The sequence below is a fragment of the Scleropages formosus genome, chromosome 11 (assembly GCF_900964775.1).
Source record: "Scleropages formosus chromosome 11, fSclFor1.1, whole genome shotgun sequence".
Taxonomy (NCBI): Eukaryota; Metazoa; Chordata; class Actinopteri; order Osteoglossiformes; family Osteoglossidae; genus Scleropages; species Scleropages formosus.
The window spans coordinates 25,405,560-25,424,869 of record NC_041816.1 but is presented as its reverse complement, the minus strand read 5'-3'; the positions used below and the strand labels follow the sequence as shown (position 1 = coordinate 25,424,869).

The following is a 19,310-nucleotide window of genomic DNA, read 5'->3' as shown; positions in this document are numbered from 1 at the left end:
CGGTCCAACCCACTGCACCACCGCACCCCCAGTACCGTCATTATTGTATCATTATTATTACTGTATTGCGATAGTAAAGATGTCTTGGTGTATCCAGAAATGTTTCTTTAATGTTTTTAATGCACAGAAAGGTACACGATATACTAAGACAAACATATGACTAACTGACGTTGGATACGAACCGTTTGACTTGCGTACAAATCTGACTTAAAGACAGGCTGAGGAACGGAACTCATCCGTAATGCGAGGCCTGCCTGTACAATAAAGCTGCAGTTTGTTACGGTTAGTCGACACACTGCAAATTCATGCAAACATGGACAGGTATGATTCTAGGTTCTGGCAGAACTCCAAAGGCATGCCACAAAACCAGAGCATTTTTAAGGACGTGTCGCACAGATCCCGGCTAAACTCATGCTTCGTAACGAGCACCTTTTGCAGTGAACCGAACAGCACGCTAGCAGCACCGAGGTTCTCGTACGGTCTCGGAGGAGATGATTACTGTTTGCTGCTTCCATCTAGGAATGTAAATATTTCGCTCCGCTAGGTCAGTGCCCTCCTATCCGTAGTGTGCTCCTAGGAGGTGCGAGCTGTGATCTGGGGGACAGTTCTGTGAAAAGAAACGCAGAGACGATCTTAAAACGAACGCAGCCAAGTCGGAGTTGTTAAACCGCACAACCAAATTCCCTTTATAACGAAGCCATGAAATGTAGACTGTTCTTGCATACTTAACAGGGGGGGATACTTTTTTTTTTTTTTGAGTGCCCTGTACAAATATGATGCCGTAAAAAGTGTTCAAATTTCTTCCAGAAGAAGAAAACGTAACGGAATTCTTGATGGTCTGGTCGCCTTCGAGGGTTACATGACCGTACCAGCGAAATATTGTAACCTTTTGAACTTTTTTTATACATGCAGACATTTTTCTTAGCGTACCGTTTCAGTCTCCGACATGCTAACCGTACGTAGCTGCACAAAGTGTTTGAATCTCGTCCAGCAGAAAAATTAACTTTATGGTATTCTGGATGGTCTGGTTGCCTTAACATAGCGTTATATGATCATACCAGTGAAATATTGTAACCTTTTGCCCTATTTTAAGTATGCGGATGTATTTCTTGGTGTACTGTTTGGGTCTCCAGCATGCTAAGATGCTAACATGCTAAGATGCTAGTCTTGAGCACACGCAATGATTTACAGGGTTACATCAGCCCACACATAGGAACCGAAAGTTCACCAACTTCAGCCTTTGTGTGAATAACTCGTTTGTTCACCAGTCAAATCAAATCCACCTCCGTGACATCTGCGGTGCCTTGCCCGCACAGCTCAGTAAACTTCACTTGATTTGTTTCAAGGCGCTCGTGAAGGTGACCAAGGTGAACTTCCCCTCTACGGCAGACTGAGCAGAGCTGTTGGGCCACATGGAAGCAGGACCATCTTAAAGCACAATCCCCTCAAGGTACAAGAGACACCCCGTGAAATAAGTCATCGCTGCGCTTCACTGCTTCTTCTTCACCCATATCAGAACGTCTATGACACAAAGAAGTCCATTAACATTAAATTCGCCCCCGCCCACATACTTAGGGTGCCTAGAACCGGAATGGCAACAGCGCGAGTGTCCAAGTGTTACCCTGGTAAAAACAGGCTAGCATCAGTCATAAAGCTGGAATGTAACGAGTGCAAGACGTTATGGAAAATATTTTGGAGAATTATGGATAATGTTTTGGTGGCCAGTGGCTGGTCCCTGTGACAGTCATGTGCTCTCAGCACCACTTGCGGCTTGTTCCTTTTTTTGTTCTGGCAAGTCACCGTGTTTTACACTGAACAGGAAGGAAGACGTGGGGCTGGAGCCTGGGCTGCACTTCACTGCTCTTCTAAAACAGCAGCAGAACACGGAACAGGCTGTTTACACTGATAACAAACCTCACAGATGGGAGGTTGGTTAACAGTCAACGAATGAAGTCGAATCCTCTTTAACTTAAAAAAAAAAAAAAAAAAAAGGAAAAGGAAAAAAAGTTTTTAAAAGGAAATGTGGGACATGACTCAGCTACTCCTAACTATAACTCTGCAAATTCAAAGCTTTATAAACATGACTTGTGGGAGAAAAACAAGTTCCTAGTCCATAGGAATGTCTCTCACATTGAAGGAATGAAAGTTTCCCTGCTGTCCCTCTCATTCCTCATCAATACTGGATGTACAAGCTAAGCGTCAAGAGGTAGCTCCAGAGAAAATATTTATAAAAAAAAAAAAAAAAATAAAAAGACACATTGCATATCCTTAAAGAGCCAAGACTTGATCAGCAGTTCCCCTAAAACAGTGCCCAAAAAAAAAAAAAGTTTAGAAGAGAACAGATGACGGCACGCCGGAGGTCCTCATCCACCACAAACTGGGCTTGTGCAGCAGAAGCATGTTGTCAGACTGGTTCCTCTGAAAATCCCAACAATTGACAACAAAACAATTTTTAAAACTTCAGAATATTCACTGGCAAGGAAGGTCTACATAAAGGTTAGCAGACAAAATGGAAAAACATTACTTTAAGCTTTTTTTTAAAGAAAAGAAAAGGCAATTCTGTGGAAAACGCAATTCTGCCAGTGTTGCGAATGATGCAATTCCAAGGGGGAAAATATTAATAACTGCTCAAAACTGGAAAGCTGGAGTAAGAAATAGGAGGACATAGGAAAGAAGCCTTTATCACAGTTTCCACCACAGCCCCTGAGCACCAGACCGGGTCCTCTAATTATGAAACCAGACGGAGCAGAGCTGTGGCCACGGGGCCGCAGGGATAACGCCATCGTAAGGGGAAACTGGGGCGGCTGGATCTCCAAGGAACCCGCAGCTGGAAGACCAATAAGTGGTGGGACACAATAGCCCAACTCAGCAAAATACCGTGGACTGGAAAAAATGGGTTGGGGAGCCTCGGTGTCGGTGCCAGGACTGAATCTCGCAGCAAAGTCCAACCTGAGCGCCAGTCTGAGTCACTGGTTGCTGCCATTGGAACTCAAGCTCAAGACACCTTTGTCCTTCCAATAAAGAAAATATCGAACACTGCATACAAATACTTCCCAACAAAACATAACCAAGAAAAGTGAGATGACCCACAACACCACTGAAGCACTCTAGCTCTAAAGCAAAGGATAATACACATCTTGGTCACCCTCCATCCAAGCCTTCACGAACAGTAATTACGCACTCATAACTGCTTGTCCTGGTGAGGATCGTGAAGGTCTGCAGCCTATCCTGGTATTACTGGGTGCAAGGAAAGGGGAGGTACACCCTGGATGAGATGCAAGTCCTTTGCAGGGTAGCCACACGTGCACAGACATACACATCCATTTACACACTACGTGAAATTTAGAATGTCCAATTTACCTGAACTGCATTTTGACTGAGAGAGGAAGCAAGAGCACCTAGAGGAAACCCACAGACACATGGAGTTCACGCAAACTCCAAATAGATGCTGCATCCGGACTAACTCCCAAAGCACCCAAGCACTGCGAGACAGCAGCCACTACCCGCTGCACCGCCATGCTGTCGCACTAAAACAAAAACTACGAAGTGTGCATTTGGCAAAGCATCATGACAATCAGAAGTTAAAACTAAATAACCTTGGTATTTAATGTTTTAAAGCAATTGGCTCTTCACGGTCTGAAGAAGATTTTCTTGATTTGAATCAAAGTCAGTCACATGCCTCCCAACGAGACCGAATGCGGAAAAGCAACTGGAGACATAATACTGTAAACATGATGGCTCTTATTTCTACAGGCTTCCTCATGGGAGTAAGACAAAAAAAAAAAAAAAAAACAATTACCCAATGCAACAATTTTTTCAAAGTTCTTATGTTGATTATGATTAAAGTTTAATGATTCCAAAAATACTAGTTCTTCTAATGTCACTTTTAGTTTGGTACTTCACAGCCATTGGAAGATTCCAGAAGGCACCAGAACATTCTAGAAAGTACCAAAACAATCTAGAAAGCATCAGATGCTAGAAGGTACTGGAAAAGGTACTACTCGGAACCCAATGCCAAAATTTGCTATTTTCAAGAATGTGGAATATTTTTCTAAAAACTGACATAGATTAAACTTAGTTTTGCTGTTAGTTTGTACTAACAAAAATGAATGGAAATCCAAAGAAGAGACATACATTTGTTACATTGAGTCATTATACATTTTTGTTGTTCAAGCAACATTTATGGCCACAGGTTCAAAGCTTTCCCAGCAATGAACTTGTATTCCAGTGGATCTCACCAAAATTTTGTGCAGCAGAAAATAAAGTAGGGAAGAGGCTTCTATAATTGGGAAAAGAATTAGCAGTTAAATCTTAAATCAGTTGACTTAAGCACCAAGTCAAAAAAAAAAAAAGTCGTCATAGCTACTGTTGGTTACGTGCTTTATTAATATAATACAATATTATAAAGGTTGCGTTATATGAGCCAAAGAACACAGACAGTAAGACCTTTGTCTCATGAAGTTGAAAACTGAGCATCACCAGCAAAACAGCTTAATTTTATGGGGATGTGACTGGTTTTTGTATAATTTTACATTAGCACACTATTTAAATTAGAACAAATTCGCCCATTCGTCTGCATTAATGACCGCTAAAAGCATATGAAACTGATTATTTCTGTTGGTCCATCAGTGGGTCGCACTGGCGGTCTCCCCCCCCACTGCCACAGTGGTCTGATGCCAGATCCTTCTCCTCAGGTGACTGAGCACCAGTTCCATCATCAACTCCTGTCAAACTCAAGCCTTTCAACGGCTGACTCAGACCATGTTCAATTCCACCAAATTCCTCCTTGTGAGCGAGATGAACCCCAGAAAAACTCCAAAATAAAAGTCAGATGCACATTCATAGGAGAGGATTGCTATGTTCTCAAATATTAGCAATAATAATAATAATAATAATAATAATAATAATAATACAACTTTGAGATCAACGAAGTCATAACCCAGGAAAGCAACCAACGGACTATCGCTTTCTAAACCCAAACCAGACAAACAAACATTTGCACCCAAAAAGCTGAGCTTAGTTCTGGTCCAATAATCACACACAACTTCCAACTTCTAAACATATAGTTTTGCCCCCTCACAGCACTTTGCAAAACAAAGGTCTAACAAATATGCCAATTAAAACCTCTAAAGCTCTGTGGTAGAACAGCAAGTGGCATAGCGGTTCAAGCGCCACCCAAGGACCGAGGTTCAAATCCCAGCCCCTGCTCTTCCACCCTTGATCAAGGTATGGATACGGTAAAAATTACCCAGCTATATGAACACATAAATCAGTGTAAGCACCTTAACACTGCAACATATGTTGGAGGAAAGCATTGGCTAATTCTAACTGAACTGGAAACAACTGCTATTCTAAAAGCTGGATATTGCAATAATGAGGTATACAAATTGTTAAAATCATTGTGGTAAAAACCATTCTGAACACTGAAAACAAGAGGTTCACTTAAGTAGCCATGAACTGTGACCTGTGGTGAATAATGGTTTAAAGCCACTTACATTTATTTATTTATTTAGCAGACACTTTTCTCCAAAGCAACTTCCAAAGAACTCTATGCAGTGTTATCAGCCCACACACCTTATTCACTGTGGTGACTTACACTACTAGGTACACTACTTACACTGGGTCACTCATCCATACATCAGTGGATCTCTCATTCTCTCTCTCTCTCGGGGAACCTGAACAGCATGGCTTTCAACTGTGGGAGGAAACCAGAGCACCCAGAGGAAACCTACACAGACACGGGGAGAACATGCAAACTCCATACAGACTGAATGGGGATCGAATCCATGCCCTCTCGCACCAGCTAGGCGCTGGGAGGTAGCAGTGCTAGTCACTGTGCCACACTTCTTTACCCTTGTGCAACAGAATAACAAAAGCACTAATTCACCTTATCTGCACGTCTTTGGACTGTGAGAAGAAACCAGAGCACCTGGAGGATACCCACGCAGACACAGGGGCAAACACGCAAACTCCACACCAACTTTCAGCGGATTACAACTTTGAGCTGGATTCAAACCTACGTCCAAACGAGCCCAGTATCTCTGAGGTAGCCATGCTCCCCGCTGCACCGTCATGTCTCAAAGCACATCAGCCATTCATTAATAAACACTTAATTATTACCATTTAATACATTTATTCCAATAATTACTGCCATGTTTGAAGATCACCTAGAAACACCCTATTTGTCCAGAACATTAAATAGTTATCCAAGTTACCCAGAATGTGTTTATAATGGCAGCGCGGTTCTGGCAACAGTTACATAACCCAAGACAGATTAATGCAGGAAGACAAAGTGACCCGCAGTCAAGATCTCTACAAAACACCCGTCATGTACTGCATTCCCTGAACGCAACGCTGCAGGAGATGGCTTTACTGAAAGAAGAATAAGAGTTTTAAATGGTTATGCCACCTTTGTATGAACGCAGCAGGTAAATTAACCAAGTATAAAACAGATACAAATAGCAAATTTCCAGAAGAGTAGTCCGGGTGCCCTTAGTGCCACTTATTGTGGTGTTAAGCATCAAACACCATTTAGAAAGAAAGAAAGAAAATCAGACCAGGCTCAACACCACACAGTGTGACAATAACACTATACCGGTGTAATACACTCCTGTCAGTTGTGAGCTGTCGGTGCACATGCTGCCCAGCTGAAAGAGGTCCCATGTGAAGAAGCCTGAATAAGGTCATATAGCACAGGACAGAAATAAATCTGGCTGTTGAGTTTGGCAACCGCTATATACACAATCCCAGTAGAAAAGAAGAAAGAGGGGAAGAAAAAAAAAAAAAAGGGGAAAACTAAGATGCTGCCTGCCAACCAGGCTTCCCATGGACACAGGAGCAGAGAGCATCTCCTGGTCCCCCGGCATTGCGCTTTCCTTAACTCATCACACCTACATTTTCCTGCAAAAAATACTCTATAAAGCTTTTCAGCGTTGCTTGATTATACTTGATGTTCCGGCCACCAAATTGAGAAACATGTGCTTTTCACCAGCTCACATAGAGAAATATTTAAAAATGAAAATCCCTGAATATATTTTAAAGGCCAAAACTTAAGTGTGCTGCTTTAATAAATAATAAGACCCCACATACTAAGATTTGATGAAGCCGCCGTTTGCCGTAGTAATAACTTTGAATGTACTGTGGTTGCCTTCTACCAGCAACGTACAATGGTTAAGGGTGGTATTGGACCCCACCTCTTGATTTGTTCCAACTCTAGCAACTTGCTTAAACTGCCGTTTTTTTAATAGAATCAAACAGTCATAGAAACAGGTGGGCCCCAACTTATGATGGTGTTACGTTCCGCAAAACCCAGCGCAAGTCAAAAATATCCTAAGTCGAAAATGCATTTCATACATCTAACCCACTGAACCTCATCGTTTCTTATCCTTTAAGATAGTAGAGATAGTCAACTGCAAGAGTCCAAGTTCACGTGTAATGGTCATTATGGGCTTGCTGCCTTCCTGCTGGGCAATTATCTTGAGTTTCTCCTCAAGAGTAATTGCCCTCTTCTTCTTCCCAGCAGTAGCAGGAGACACAGATGGACGTTTCGTAGACACGATGGATGCACAAAACACAACGTAGATACAAGAGGGTATCCGCAACAGTGGCTGTGTGACAGATGGAGAGGAGGATCGCTGTCACTGCCCAGCATCGCAAAAGAGTATTGCACCGCATATCGATTGCCTGGGGGGGCAACCAAATTCAAAATGTGAAGTACGGTTTCTACTGAATGTCTATCACCAGTTTACCATCGAAAAGGGGAAAAGTCGAACCTTCGTAAGTCAAGAAGCATTTGTACATAGAGAAAGAGTATATTGAGAAAATCAGCAACAAACGGTTGCAGTATTTAGTGGGTCATGTAGCACAAAGATCCAAAAAGGTACCCAGACTTTGCAGAATTCATCTGCATCATCATGCAGTTCAAAGCTGATCTTTTCTCATGGAATCAAGTCAGAGCCTTGAGTCAACTCATATTTGTAGTGGTTTTACAAACATACTGGTGTTGGGTTTATTCTCTGAATAGACTTAAAAGTTTTGTTCCAGGATGTTGAGGGGTGTGCAGGCAAGGATGACTTTAGCACAAATCGAAGTCCATTCATAATCACTAAAAGACAAATCAAGGTCCTCTTCATACGTCTCCCTCAACACATCATAGGAACAGGTACCAGCACTTAGTACATTAGAGCCTCTATTCCCAAAGACAAATTTGCCCACATATTAACAGATGATTTGGGTTGAGAGTAGAAGACTAATCCTGAAAGATCTGTTGAGATATTTCCCAATGACTGTCCAGTCTCAAAGCATGTTGAAAGCCACAACATTTTCTGCATAAAAAATGATGATCTTGGGTATGATGAAAATGACTCCATGCCTGGAGCCAAATAATAATTTACCAAATTTGCTCAGCCTAAAATTAAAATCATATTTGGTAAAGTAGTCATGGCCTTTCAGTTGGGAACACTTGATTCTGTGCAATTTGTTCTTTCAGACAATACTGGAAATCAATGGGTCTAATTTTTAAAGAACTCTGCAAACAAATGAAAAGAAATTTTGGAATAAGAGTAAACAAGAGCTGCAGTTTTTGAAGCATTCCAGGGATGTGTTAGGGTTGAGAGTCAAGACTTTCACTGGGCCAACCCAGGACATTGACCTCTTTGTCCCAAAGCTGTTTCAGAGTTGCTTTTGCTCTGTTCATGGGATCACTGACTTGCTTAAGGATGAACTTCCCATCAAACCTCAGTTTCCACAGACAGAAAGTAGTTTTCTGATATCATTTCCTCATAAGTGTGTAAAACAGCTTATTCCTCAAATTCTAACCAAGATCACCAGTCCCTGTGGAGGAAAAGCACCCCTACGGGGACAGTATTATCTCTGCACTTTGAGATACTTTTACAGTAAGGCCTTTTTCCTCACCACATGCCCAAGAAGGCCAGCAAGATAAAGTGCTCTTGATGGTCTGATATTGTCCGTTACCTCTTTACTGTACTCTACTCTCTGGAACTAAGCTCAGAAGTTCTTTCAGAGTCACTGGTGGCCTTTCAGTAGGTTCCCTCCCAAGTCATGTTTGGATGGCAAGTTGTGAAAAATCTGTATTTTCTAGGCACCATTTGGGTGGCGTGATGCTCCTTCCACTTCTACATTATTAATCCAGCAACACTCACTGGGATATCCATAAACTGACAATATTTTGTACCCTTTTTCTTCTAGCCATTTCTATAATCTTTTCCAACTTTCTTTAGGTGCTCTTCAGACTTTCTTTTCGTACCTTTTCTTCAAACTCACTGCATTGTAAAGGATCTCCATGTGGTTTTCATCCAGGAAAAGCTGGAAAATTCCTCAGTGGTGCACAGGTTAGGGTCAACGATGAAACCCATAGTTGTCCTACACAGGGCAAAGTCTTTCACCTGTTCACTTTGTAACACCAGACCTGTTTCAAAATGTCTTGGTAGAGGATGTAATCTCACAATAAAAATACCAACAGGATTCTTTGTAACGCAGCAACATCTGAAAGCATGATGGCTTTACATAACTGTTGGACCACATATCATCTTCCACATGTAAAGTCTCATATCTGCCATACTAGACACAGTTCATATGTACTAGCTTTTGGGGTGGGGGGTCCAATGCTACCCTGATTTGTTTGAAACAAGAGACCTTTCCTGTAAATCTCTGAACAACATCCTGCCAGTGAGGTGGGGGCTCCTTCCGCACAACTGATTTGCTTAAGCAAGCAGTGGGGGGTGGAATTTGGATTCTTACAAAATCTCTGTAGACCCAAAGTTACATCCTGAGAACACCAGACAGCTTTGCAGGGCGCATCTGTTGCACATCGAAGCTGATGACGCTCGGCTCTCGACAGTTTATTAGTGCTTTTAAACATTTCATTATTGGGAGGTTTGGATAAACCTGGAAACGCGATGTGGGAAAACCATAACGTAGGACAATGGCTTATTGTTACCGGGCCCTGATCAGGGATTTCGACCCTGAGCAAAAAAAAGAAAACCACGCACACATTGACCCGCCCGGAAAGAGCGTGGCTTTGGGCGGAAATGGGACGGAGTGTGACTCAACACATCAGCGTTCCAGCCACAACACGTACGGTGACGATCGAAGCCAAGCACGTTTTAAAAAGGCAATAAATTTAAGCCCCAATTCTAATCACCAAGAAGGGAGGGTGCAGAAGACTGAGCAACAACCACAACAATGATGAACCCATTTTCAGCTGAGAAAGTTTACCTACAAAACATGCCAAGAACATTGTTACTGAATGCCACAAATGCTGGGTAATGACAAGAAAGGAACACAAAACATCAGAGGTGCAGAGGGACCAATGGAAAATGTTCAGACTGGCAGCAACTCCCTGTAGAAGACTCCCCCCCCCCCCCCCCCGACTCTTGCATTCAACAGTGGAAACATTTACAGTCTTCCTCGACTTAGTTCTACATCCCTTACTATGTAATACGGTGGTACAGTGAGTAGCGCTGCTGTCTCAGAGCACCTAGGTGGTGCAAGAGGACATGGGTTTGACCCCCACTAAGTCTGTGTGGAGTTTGTATGTCCTCCCGGTGTCTGCATGGATTTCCTCTGGGTGCTCTGGTTTCCTCCCACACTCCAAAGACATGCTGTTCAGGTTCCCCCCTAGTGTGTGTGTGTGTGTGTGTGTGTGTGTGTGTGTTCCACTGATGTATGGATGAGTGACCCAGTGTAAGTAGTGTATCTGGCAGTGTAAGTCACCTTGGTGAATAAGGTGTGTGGGCTCATAACACTACGTAGAATTCATTGCAAGTCGCTTTGGAGAAAAGCGTCTGCTAAATAAATAAATGTAAACCATTTTCGTTTTCCCAGCAAGCCCTCACGCGAGGGTGAACATTGCAGACATTACTGTGCAGGGCTCCACATCAAACCAATGTGGCTGGGCTGGAAGGATGACATAAAAAAAAGACTAATAATGGAACAAAACAGGCTGGTTTGTCCTGCTGAGCCACCGCCCTGTAGCCAGCTCTTTGCGGAAAGTCAAACCTAACACCTGCACGTGCACGCACTCTCTCACACACACACACACACACACACACACACACACACACACACACACACACACACACACACACACACCTTGGCAGACGGGAGGGGTTCGGTTTTCACAATCTGACGTGTTGTGGAAAACATTCTCCGCACAGAAGAGAGGTTTGCTGCCTGCTCACACATACCGGGCTTAATGAAAGATGACAAAATCCAGCGCTGAGTCATCAAGAAGCCGTATCACATGGAGCCACAACAGTCAGATATAGTAATAATGACGGTCGACAAGCGTGTGCAAGACATTAAAAGGAACTTGAGGAATTTTGCTGTAGTAATAATACATCAGGGTCACAGTGAACTGGAGCCTATCCCGAAAGCACTGCACACAAAATTAAAGGGGTGGGGGGGTCCACTGCGGATGAAGGCCAGTATGTCACAGGGTAGCCACACACACACACACACACACACACACACACACACACACACACACACACACACAATTCAGAATAACCAACCCACCTAAACTGCATGTCTTTAGACTGTGGGAGGAAACCAGAGCACCCTAAGGAAAACCACACGAACTCCACAAAAACTGGGCAGCGATCGGAGCAGTAATTCATTTAGGAAACCTATTTTATCTATCCAGGTCAAGAAATATACAAAGGGTGGCATGGCGGTGTAGCGGCCAGCGCTGGTGCCACACAGCTTCCGGGCTGCGGAGTTGGACGTAGCTCCTCCGAGCAGAATTTGCATTTCCTAACGATACTCACGGTTCCACAATACCTTCTGTCTATCTGTGTGCGCGGGCTTTGAACTGATGTGCTGTTCTAGGTGTTTCCTACCTCATAATCAACTCAAGACTCCCGACCACCCAGACCTTGTATTGGTTGCTGATAATGGCTGGATGGGAAATGTATAAATAAGCACAAAATCAAACATACCACATAACAATCATCTCTGTCTGGGATGGGGGAGGAGAGAGAGAAAAAAAAAAAAAAAAAAAAAAAAAAAAAAAAAAAAGAGCCAGGCAACCAGTGTTACTTAACTCTAACGCCTCATTTTAAAGTTAAACGCTGTGCATTTTAAGGGCTAAAAAAAGACCTCGAAACCCCAGCCCTAGGCTCCCGTGGCACAACTGGAATTCAGGAAGGAGTAACAAGCGTGTGAAAAATACGCGTCACTCTCTTTTTCACCCCCAGGGTGAAAAGGCGGAGAGGAATCGTAACACCGCTTCGACTAGAGAAGCTTCCGGAAGAGGCGACCGAAAGCTCGGAAAGAAAGGGGTCCGTTACCTAGGATGGAGTGAACCCGGACCGAGAGCTGGGTCCGCAGGATCAGGATGGGCTTCTTCCCCTGGCTGCAGTTGTAGAGAGAAGAGAAAAGAAAAATAAATAAACACACAACCATGTAATCAGTGGAACTTTGGCACGTGAGCGTCATCTGCACCACGGGAGCTGCTTTGCATACTCAGGTCTTCACACGGCGACATGTCACACTGTGCTCAGAGATCACGATTCAGACTTAGGTGGAGGTGAAGGATCTTGCGCAGGGTCAAGAACCAAAACGAAACACCACCACCTCCACCGACGACGAAGCTGCAAGACTAGATGCGGCTGTTGGACAAAGCCAGCGACTTGGCGGAAGGTCCCACAGCACACCGGTGTAGGGAAGACCGCACGATGGCGAAGGTGGGCTCTCGACGCTCTTCATACTCCAGAGGTCACATCCTAGAAAACTCCGCTATTTTTCCCCCTCCATGACACACACACACTGTGCCTGGATAAACAAAACTCTCACGTTCTTCTGTTGCCATGGCAACTAAACACACTAAAATATTCAGAGGGAAGGAGGGAAAAGCACCCTGTCTACAGCTCTAAATTTTAAAAGGCTTTTAAAAATCACTGGATAAAATGTTCTTGTTGGGGGGGGGGGGGGGGGGTGACTGACCATCTGCACGTTTCTCAGCACAAAGAGAAAAACGCCGTCACTCATGCGCTCACCAACCTGCATCTCAACGTGCTCCCGTAAACAGTCTGGAACAGTTTATTTTGGCCTGTGGTATCTGATCATCTCCAGTTTCCACATATCATCCTCCTCCACCCCATCCCACAGTCAGCTTTCTTACATTTTAGTATGTTACTATGTCATATCTGATCTTGTCAAGTGTTTATCAGATATGACATACTAACATACAAAGACCCAAGAAGCTGACTAGATGGGGGTGGGAGATATGATTTGGAAACTGGATATGATCAGATATCGCAGTTCTTGTTCCAACTACAATACCTGCACTTTCAACCCCGCCGTGGCGACTGATGCTCTCAAAGCCACTAATCTAATGGCTATAGTGTAGTAATTTCATGTAGAGCCAAATATTTATTGCCATTACGTCTCTAATCCTTTGTTGAGCACGCCGTCGTTGTGCGAGAAGACCTCTCTGTAAAAATAAATTGAATATAAAGGAATTGATGCGAGATAAAACCAACAGTAAGTCGCACTGAACAAAGGCATCGGCTAAATAAAGAACAATAAGGTTACAGTGTTACGAACTATAACAGGAGTACAGGACTTTGTTGGTTATTCTTTAATCAACCGACACAACCGCAGCTGGTCCCCGATTTACGATGGGGTTACGTTCCGCAAAACCCATCGGAAGTTGAAAATATCGTAAGTCGAAAATGCATTTGATGCACACCTCTGCGTGACAGACCGGGAGATGCGGATCGCTGTCGTTGCCCTGCATCGCGAGAGAGTATCGCTCCGCATATCGCTTACCCGGGAAAAAAATAAAAAAAATAATTTGAAGTACAGTTTCTATTGAATGCCTATCGCCAGCTCATCATCATAAAGTTGTTAAAAAAAAAAAAAAAAAAAAAAAAATCGCAAGTCAAACCATCGTAAATCAGGGACCACCTGTACAGGGTACCAACATGGGTATTTCATTGAGGTTGTAATGAGTTAGTACCCTGTAGTTGCGCCGGTCGGTTGGTTAGAGAAGGTAGTTAAGCTTCTTGGTCTCGAGTCATGGAGACGTATGTTGGCAATGCTGGATGTTGTTCTCTATGGCTTCATGTTGATGTCGGTTGGACTGGGTCTGCGTGCAGAGCCGTTGTGTTATACGCACGGGGTACAACATCTAGTCCCGTGCATCTCGACCGCTGCAACGGCAGTACGGGACATTATGCGATAGGAATGTCGTGGCCCTGATTGTTTCAAATTAAGATTAAGATTCAAATTAAATTCAGATTTCATTCTGCACCCACAAAGAGATCCATTGTGACGAGTTTTAATACAGCACCCACAGATATGAATCCACATTGACGGGCTAAACAAGTGCCATCTGTTCCAGAGGAAATCAAGCACGCAAGTTGGAATATACGTATTCTGCGAGAATAAAAAATTAATTCCATTTAAAATGCCATCCACAGAGACAGGATTTTAAGGTCTAGGGAGCTACTGTCTCTCGCTGCACCAGCTGCTCTTTCCCTCGCTTGCTGGAGTCTGCATGCGTTAACTACGGAACGGACACCCAAGAGCCTCTATGTTCGGACTGCGTGCTGCGTCCGTGGCAGAGGGGATTTCGTGAAAATTTACATGCATTCATTTATCAGATGCTTTTCTCCAAAGTGATGTACATCTCATGGAAAACACAACTTATTCATTACATTAGGAGAAAGAGACATAGCTGCAGATGTGCGATTCTTAAGTGCAGTTCATTTGTTTCTTTCCACCATATGAAAGAATGTTCATCAGAATATCTACAATTCCTGATCACCTCCCTAGTAATAATTTTACTTTTTTTTGGAGATACATATAAACATTTACGTTACATTGCAGGAGTAGCTTGTCGATCTTCAAGTTATTGTGCATGAACATGTACACCTTACGTGAACTTAAGAGATGATGGGTCAAGTGAGTCTGGAAGTGGTGAGTTTTAAGACCCTTTTTAAATGTGGACAGAAATTCAGCAGTTCTGAGCGAGAGGGGGAGGTCGTTCCACCACAAGGGAACCAGAACCGAGAACCTCCGTGCTTCACCTTTCCATGCGTGGGACCACCAAGCGGGCAGATGTGGAAGAGCGTAAAAGAGAATTCGGGCGAAATTCAGTAGCACATAGAAGACTAAGTTGCCAAAGTTTCTCAAACTGGCACTGAGAGCCACGTGGATCTGCTGGTGTCAAGCAGCAAGGTTAATACTCTTAACGATTGTCGAAGGTCGAGATTTCTGGAAAATTCGCACCTTAATACAGCAACTCCTCAATTTACGAAATTCCTCCCGAAAACGGTACGGATACCGAAAGCCCATTTCCCATTATTTTAAATGGGATACAGAATAAACGGTTCCCAGTCCATCCAGGCAGTTTATGGCAGCTGGGGCCTCAACACTAAGAAGTCCTACATAGTGAACGTTTAACGATCTGCACTTTGTACAAATCAACAGACCATCCGACGCCTCCAGTCCATGAACGTCCCATGGAGAAAACCCGCCCAAGTCGCTTACGCCACGTCTTCGTAGAAGAGCTCCAGGTCGTCACGCTGCTCTGCCAGGGACGACTCCAAGTCCAGGTAGTTCCCTCCGGGAGAGAGCTGTAAGGTGCATTCCTCCAGCTGCAGAAGGACACAGGAGACACAGGGAAGAAGTGAGACGTTCAACTACCGATGAACACCCTTCTGGCCGCCTCTCATACTGGGGGGGGTGGGGGTCCCCAAACCTTTGAGAAACTAATTCTGCATACAGGTGGTCCCCGATTTACGATGGTCTGACGTACGATTTTTTCGACTTTACGATGGTGAGCTCGTGATAGACATTCAGTAGAAACCGTGCTTCGAATTTTGTTTTTTTCCCCGGGCAAGTGATATGCGGAGCGATACTCTCTCGGGATGCTGGGCAGCGACAGCGATCCGCATCTCCCGGTCTGTCATGCAGAGGTGTGCATTAAATCCATTTTCGACTTGCGATATTTGACTTCTGATGAGTTTCGCGGACCGTGACCCCATCGTAAATCGGGGACCACCTGCAGAGCAAACCTTTCACACGTTTCACTCCGGTTGAAACACATTTAGGCAAATAATGCAAATCAAATAACGGCTTAAATCACCCAACTGCCACCAGAGATGGAAATCAAAGTCAAGTTTTCCAGTGTTTTCAATTTGTTAGTCTAACTGTACGCTCAGATGCAAAGTCTGACAGCTGAACACGCACTCGGCCCTCACGTCAGAGGATCACGTTCTTCTGCAGCCGCTTGCGGAAAGGCACCCGGTTTCCATATAACGGACATTTCATTAATTTCGTTCACACGTACTGAACCCCACTTATGGGATTCCTGACAACAGCAGCTCCCACCGCAGCAATCGGTTCAAAGCAACCGTTCCACACCACAAAGTAAACATGGAATAAACACTCAAAATGCAACTTAAATGATTATTTATTTATTTTTTTTTTTTAAATTTGAATTGATCTTATATAGAGTACAGGGTCACAACAGCATACAGGTAGGGACAGAACCAAGAAATTGCAAATAGGTCCACATGCATAGAGCGAGGGTTCAGGGTCAAATTGTAACTTTTTTTATATATATATATATATATATATATATATATATATATATATATATATATATATATAAAAAATAAAAAAAAAAAAAGCTCTGATAGGATCATGTAGCACTTCAACAACTTCCAGAAGGGTATCCACATATTCTAGAATTCATAGGAATTTTCACGCAAAACTACATGCAGAAACATAATTACAGGTAGAGAACTAATTCCTCCACACTGACAAACTCAACCAAGCTCAGCCAGATTATCAACCATTCAAAACTGAAAGAGAACATTGAGTAATATATTATAATTATTAACAATAATAATAAACTTAACGCATGCTTTACAATACTGAAAAACGAGTATATTATACCGAGTTACAAATTTGCACAGCTGGGTAATTTGGATGTATCTGTTCAGGGTAAGTACTGGCTCAAGGGTACCACAGCAGGAGATGGGATTCGAACCTGGAACCTTTGAGTACTTGTGGAACTAAACAATAAACATGTATCTATTAAACACAGTCATTAAATGGGACAGCTGGGAGCGCGGTGGCAAGAGCTGCGGCCTTTGGACCCGGGTTCGATACACTAGTGCACAATGGGGATCACAAGAAGACCTAGAGCCCATCATTCATTGGTAACACTACTCAACACCTCTAAGATCAGGGTGTGTGTGTGTGTGTGTGTGTGTTGCACTTTGCAGAATGGAAGACTCTGGGTCGAGGTCTTGTGAACTTTCTTTATATCAAACATCCTTGAGCCAAATTATCCAAACGTGTCCCTAGAGGACGTCCCCCGTCTCGCACCCAGTGCCTCTCGGCTGGACCTCCTCAACACGGCACTGGCAACAGGAGAATAAATAAAAAAAAACACAACACTAAATGACAGGTTAGAAATAATTTAAAAAAAAAAAATTACAGATAGACATCTCGCATTTAGATTTATTCGTTTTGCAGACGCTTTCCCCCAAAGTGGCGTGCAACTCAAGACGATAAAATTCATATTGAAAATATTGGTGTTAATCGCGGTCATGGATATAAACCTTTTATTTTTTACTTTGAAATTTTTTATCCAGTAACCTATTTTTGCCTTTTCCACAAGAAAAAAAAAAAATGGTAATTTAACCCCTTTCCCAAAGGGAATTTTCCAGACAGGGCGATTTCATGGGATGAACGAACCCCATCGTGCGAGGAACGGAACTTTAGAGCCGTTTATAAATAAGGCCAAAGGATAAATTACAAAATAATCGAGAAGCACGAAGTTTTGGCACAGACAGGAAAACAAAGGAATTTGGATACAGACACTTCAATGAGTCCTCAGTAAAGGGCTTTTCCAACATTTCATACTGTCCCCCCCCAACCCCCCGGGGCAAGTGCCCTGCATTCCTCACTTATCTGCTGCTTACAGCTCCCACCCTTCCCTTCAGCATCAGTCTAATGAGCCTTAAACTGACGTCCCGCAAGACACTGCAGTTTCCGCTGGGAGCGGCGAGGGCCTGGTGCGCTCACATCTCCGCGGCGGGGTTCACCGGGACAGGAGGCAACCGCACTGCGGGGGGGGTCGGGGGTCACTGCACGAGCCAACTTTGAGTACCACTGAGATTTCTTAGGCATGATACCCTCTTCCCATTATAGAGCAGCTAAACAAAGTCTACGAACAAACCAACCTTGGCACAGACACAGAGAGAGAGAGAGAAACTGGCAGGATGCAGTGCTCTAGAGCTCAACTGTCAACACTCCTGAGCCTTGAGCGCCAAGTCTGAAAGCTCCCTGGGAATACCATGGTAAGCTGGTGCATGAGGTGCCGCATCCCTGTCGCATCTCATGTCTGTGCCAAGTGTCCCTGCCTGTCAGTGCTGTGTTGGACAGAGCAGAACCTGTCATTCATGTGTGGAGAAAGTGCTGAACACCATTCATTCTGGCACTAATTCCCAGAGCAGTGAAGCCCTGCAATAAACAAACAATCTTAACTGTGTAAACAGGTCGAAACCGCAGCTCATCGATCGTCACGTGTCGGGAAATCTTAAGAAACCTTCTTCATAAAGTGTTTTAAATTTAAAAGGAAAAAAAAAAGACGACTTTTGCACCGAATTCCTGAAAAGTTTCCCAACAACGAGATTTAACATCACAAAACAAGGAAGAAAAAGAATTTCAGAACAATTGCTCATCTTCATTATTGCGATTTTTCATCACTGTCACTCAGTAGTATTATTGTCATTATTATTATTATTATTATTATTATTATTATTATTATTATTATTAAGCGTGAAACTATTTCAAAGAGCTCAAGTGCTCTTCGGATTAGACCCAGGTGCGCGTGCCCGGCGCTGCGCGCGCCCGCCCGCCGGCCCTCATACCTTGAGCGGAGCGTCCAGCAGCTTGTGGACCCCCGCGATCTGCTCGCTCAGCGGCACGTGCTCGTAGAAGGTGTAGGGCGGCGGTCTGCGCGGCTCCGCGAAATTGGTGCACGCGAAAGGGTCCGCGTCATCCAGGTACTGCACGCGACACGTGATCACAGACATGTCCCTGGCTGTAATAAGTGGCAGAACGTAAGAACAAACGCGCACGAACCAAAAAAAAAACACCGCTTCGAAGCTGCGCGAAACACTCGGCCCGTCACCCATCCGGCGCGGATCCCTTTAAAGCGCTGGAAGCCCTGGCGGCCGCGACCCAAAGTCACAAATTAAAGTTTGCGTGACGTCATCGGCGACACGCCCACCCTCCTGGAGACGTGACGTGTTCAGGAAGCG

At 43.9% G+C, this 19,310-nt stretch overlaps 1 protein-coding gene across 5 annotated transcripts in view; it reads right to left on the bottom strand.

The window, feature by feature from the left end:
• The window catches only part of fhod1 (formin homology 2 domain containing 1), a 49,257-nt gene extending 29,947 nt beyond the window's left edge, over window positions 1-19,310 (bottom strand). For 2 of the 5 annotated variants that reach the window (XM_029256302.1, XM_029256303.1), the window contains exons 1-3: window positions 18,918-19,310; window positions 15,520-15,626; window positions 12,312-12,376 (exon numbers count right to left, since the gene is read on the bottom strand). In XM_029256302.1, coding sequence (XP_029112135.1) covers window positions 12,312-12,376; window positions 15,520-15,626; window positions 18,918-19,184 — 439 coding nt within the window. In that variant the 5' untranslated portion in view covers window positions 19,185-19,310. The remainder of the gene's footprint in view (window positions 1-12,311; window positions 12,377-15,519; window positions 15,627-18,917) is intronic. The other 3 variants (XM_029256304.1, XM_029256305.1, XM_029256306.1) reach the window with 2 other exon arrangements.